Genomic DNA, 4,763 nt, shown 5'->3' with positions numbered 1-4,763 from the left:
CCAGGTCTTGTCCCACAATCAACAAAAAATATCACATGGAAAAGAAACACCCCATAGTACAAACTATTATTTCATTCACTTTTATGATAAACTTGTACACAAAGCCAAACAATGTGAAAGATTATCCATTTTTCATAATGAATGGACCTTTCAAAGCAAAGCACATACTTATACTAATGACTAACATATACATATCAGTGGACTGATGCATTGTTTTTGGATACTGGTATCTGCAATCTGTTTACCGGATGCAGTGTCATTGTCTTAGCTCAGATGTTACAGATAAAGACAATGTGAAACCGTAGTTTGTTTTCATTTTTAAAGCCTCCAATGGCATCCAGCGACAATAACAGGAAGAACTGTAGGGATCAACATGTAAGATTGCTACTTCTCCTCCCAAAAAAACCTATATGAACTTTTCTTAATCAGGTAAAATATACAGGACTTACCAGGTCTCTGTGAAGCACCCAGTTTGCATGGAGGTAATGTATTCCATCAAGGATCTGGTAGAGTAGTGATTTAACCATAGATCTTGGCAACTGCATGGGTTTTTTATTTGCTTTTGAGGCACGGTGAAACTTGATAATATGCTAGAAATAAAACAAATAGAAATATGAAGCTTGTTTCAACAAAGTAAAATAATTCCACTCAAATATTATCACTAAAAAGAGGGAAGGAAATAAAGGACTCATTGGCTTTTGCAATTGAAATTCATGGCGGTGACCTCAATTATTTTTCAAGCTAATGTATCCATTTCTAATAATTTTTTTAAGTCAATCTTGATATAAAAGAATGGTTACTTACCCTCCAGTAACACTGTCCTTCAAGAAGTTTTTCCCCCTCCACGGGGACCCCTCTTTTGGTGCACATGCACCTCATTCTTATGAGAACACAATCTTCTGACCAGCAGTGACCATAGGGGCCAAGGCCTGAATGTCCTCATATGCCACCCACCCTCTGAGGGTATATGAAACAGAGTGGCTCCCACAGCTTTTCCACATTCCCATTAATTCAAAACCCCAGAGGAGACACATTCCAAAGGAGTAAAGATGGAGGGCAGGTTAGGTACAAAGCATCTTGAAAAAAAATCAATTTCACTAATGCAAGTAACCATTCTCATTTTGAGTTTCTGCCTGTGGATTCTGTCTGTGATTGCAGAGCCATTGGCCACTATCTTTGAAAACTTGTAGCGATTGGGGGAGGTCCCGGACAATTGAAAAAGGGCAAATATAGTGCCCATCTTTAAGAAAGAGAAAAAGGAGGATCCAGGGAGCTATAGGCCTCAGCCTAATCTCCATCCCTGGAAAAATCATAGAGCAGGTCCTCAAGCAATCCATTTCTAAGCACTTGGAGGAGAAGGTGATTAGGAACAGTCAGCACAGACTCACCAAGGGCAAGTCATGCCTGACCAACTTGACTGCCTGCTATGATGAGATAACTGGCTCTGTGGATGCAGGGAAAGCAGTGGATATCCTATATACCTTGACTTCAGTACAGCTTTTGATACCATCTCCTACAGCATCCTTGAAAGCAAGCTAAGGAAGTATGGGTTGGATGAATGGACTGCAGGGTGTATAGAAAGCTGGCTGGACTGTCGAGTTCAACGGGTAGTACAATGGCTCATGTTTAGTTGGCAGCCGGTATTAAGTGGAGTGCCCCTAGAGTTGGTCCTGGGGCTGGCTTTGTTCAATATTTTCATTAACAATCTGGAATATGGGATGGAATGCACCTTTAGCAAGCCGGCAGATAACACCAAGCTGAAGGGCGTAGTAGATATGCTGGAGGGCAGGGTTAGGATTCAAAGTGACCTAGACAAATTGGATGATTGTGCCAAAACAAATCTCATGAGGCTCAACAAAGACAAATGCAAAGTTCTGCATTAGGATGGAACAACCCCATGTACCGGTACAGCCTGGGGACTGACTGGCTAACCAGCAGCTCTGCAGAAAAGGACCTGGGGGTTACAGTGGACAATAAGCTGCATATAAGTCAGCAGTGTGTCCTTGCTGCCAAGAAGACTAACAGCATTAGTAGGAGCGTTATCAGCAGATCGAGGGAAGTGATTATTCCACTCTACTCTGCACTGGTGAGGCCACATCTGCAGTCCTGTGTCCTGTTTTGGCCCTCCCCACTATAGAAAGAATGTAGATAAGTTGTAAAGAGTGTACTGGAGGGCAACGCAAATGGTTCAGGGGCTGGGGCACATGACTTATGAGGAGAAGCTGAGGGAACTGGGTTTATTTAGTTTGGAGAAGAGAAGACAAATACAGTAACAAATACAGGTTACAGAGTACTGATCCAATGTGCTCCCATACTGCAACTGCATTTAGAGAAGATGCTTTGGCCTTGCTATCTTCAGCTTCTGAATGTTTCCAAAGTAAAGCCACAGGTTTTGTCTTACAACCATCTAATTTTAAGGTTGCAATGGAAGAGATAATTGTGACAAGGTACTCTAACCATTAGTCTGTTACATGAAAGGAGAAACTGGCTCCATGTTTTAATGAGTGATACCAGCTCTATTCTTTCGAAGAAAGGGCTTAGGCCAGTGATCCTCAATCAAGGTTCCATGCAGCGTTAGCCCTGTTAGGTGTGTAAACACGACTTACAAGACAAACCCAGAGATTTCAAATAGGAATCCACAGGGTTAAAAACATTCTGACTTGTGGTTTTCCCAAGTTCTCTGCAACAAAAGAATTGTTCTATTATTTTTCCATAATAAAAAAAAATTGAGTGAACACTAAGGTCTGGCATTTTTCAAGGGGTGCCTAACGCCTAAAAAGGTCAAAAACCACTGGCTTAAGTATTTAACTTCAAGACACAGTTCCATACTTTGGGTCCCAAGTGGAATGAGGTGTTTATACTCAAGAGAGGGACAGGATTTAAGACTCACTCCTATCCTTAACTTTTCCTTTTTGGCTAGCTAACTGGATCCCATTCCAAGGCACCTTATTCTCCCGAGGCATCAACATAAACACCTAATGCAAGGTTTCAGATTGCATTCCAGGGACCCAGCACCTACGAGTTAAGCACCAGAGAGCCTGACTTTTAGGTACTTAAATTCTTTATTGCATATAGCCTTTGACTTTGTAGGAAAACAAATGGTGGAAAGCTCCTCCATTCTAAGTGCAGCCACTGAAGTACATATGCACTAAAGACAGGAGCAGTTTGAGTGTCAGGCAGCTTCATTTTCCTGCTCTTTTTTCATGACACTTACCACTATAAACCAATTTGGTGCCTCAATCCATCTTTACAGCCTGGGAGAAAACTATTCAAAGAACACCAATAAACAGTCTGGGGAAGACTGCATCGCCCCTACACGTCTTTAAACTGAGCAGTCCAGTTTCACTGCCCAAGTTGGACGCGCTGCAGTAGATGTAATTTTCAAAGGCTATCTTACCGTCAATTAAAAATACAAAATATGTTAATACCAAACTTGTGTTACTATACATTTACGTCAAATTATTTGAAATAAAGGAACAGATGTATACTGTTCATATCTGCATCTGAGCTGCAAAATTAAAGGATACACTTAGCCTGAGCAGTGAAACTAGACTGCTCAGTTTCCTTTGCTAGATAGTTTTACTTTCTGATGCTTAAATGCTAAAGGCCTGAACAAAACAACACTTATACCAGGGTAACTTGCTTCAGTTTTACATACCACGAAATAGAGAGGAAAAATATTAAGGTTACTCTGGAGTGACTGCATATAATAAGTAGATATTACAGCACCTACCCACTAAATGGCAAGAGTAGGTTTGCCTAAAGCAGGGGTGGGGAATTATTTCGGCTAGAGGGCTGCTAAATGAATTTTGGTGACCTACTTACAGCCACAAGGGTAGCCCCACAACTTGACAGGTGCACCACCCTCTGGTTGCCATCTTGGGACTGGAAGTCCTGCCCCTAACCCCTGACCTTTGCCACCAGAAGTCCCTCCCCTTGCCCCGGAAGTAATCCTTTTGGGAAGGGGGTTTACCATCTTGGAACTGGAAAAAAACCCCAAAGTTTATACTAAAAATCATACACCTACAACAACCTATTTTCATTTTATTTCAAAAAATATTTTGTCCCGATTTCTGAACGTTTGGGTTGTATATATAGAGGTGATTGCATAAAAGCTCGAAATGAAGCCTACCCAGGAGAACTTATACAATATTTTCTCCAATGCCTGATGAAGGGTGTTTTTGCCTGAAAGCCTGCAATTAATGGGTTGGCTTTTTTTCAAAAAACTGGTTTGTCTAATGAAAGATATCATCTCTGAGTCCTGATTGCCTTTTCCCCTAGACCAATGCTGCTACAATCTGGATACCCGACTCATGGAAGATATCAAATTTTAGCTGATTTTTAAAAAACGAAATCTTCATATTTTCCATTTTCCTCATTAGGAAGCAACTGTGATCACCTGAAACCTGAGACCCTGCACCTTCCTTTGTTTGCGGTAATTTGCATCATCACAGATCCTCACAGGAGATGAGAGACTTCATACCAGCTATGAACTGACTGCCCAGTGGAGTTTTCCATCTATTGACACCTCTGTGAAATCCTATGAAATATGAACTTTCATTTCTACCCAGGAGAACTTCTACAATCTTTTCTCTGATGCCTGATGAAGGGTGTTTGTGCCTAAAAGCTTGCAATTAAAGAATTTGTTTTTCCAAAAATCTTGTTGGTGTAATAAAAGATATCATCTCTACTACGAATCCTGACTGCCAAAATTAAGCCTTACTTTTGTACATTTTGGGGAGGGGGAATGGGGGCATGTGGAG

General features: G+C 41.1%; 1 protein-coding gene across 5 annotated transcripts in view; it reads right to left on the bottom strand.

Annotated features, from left to right (window-relative positions):
- Nucleotides 1-4,763, bottom strand: part of CDK19 (cyclin dependent kinase 19) — a 226,640-nt gene that overhangs the window by 100,499 nt on the left and 121,378 nt on the right. For all 5 annotated transcript variants that reach the window (XM_025198850.1, XM_025198849.1, XM_025198845.1 and 2 more), the window contains exon 5: nt 450-590. In XM_025198850.1, coding sequence (XP_025054635.1) covers nt 450-590 — 141 coding nt within the window. The remainder of the gene's footprint in view (nt 1-449; nt 591-4,763) is intronic.

Source organism: Alligator sinensis, unplaced genomic scaffold (assembly GCF_000455745.1).
Source record: "Alligator sinensis unplaced genomic scaffold, ASM45574v1 scaffold737_1, whole genome shotgun sequence".
Classification (NCBI taxonomy): domain Eukaryota; kingdom Metazoa; phylum Chordata; order Crocodylia; family Alligatoridae; genus Alligator; species Alligator sinensis.
This window is presented reverse-complemented; position numbering and strand designations above follow the sequence as displayed.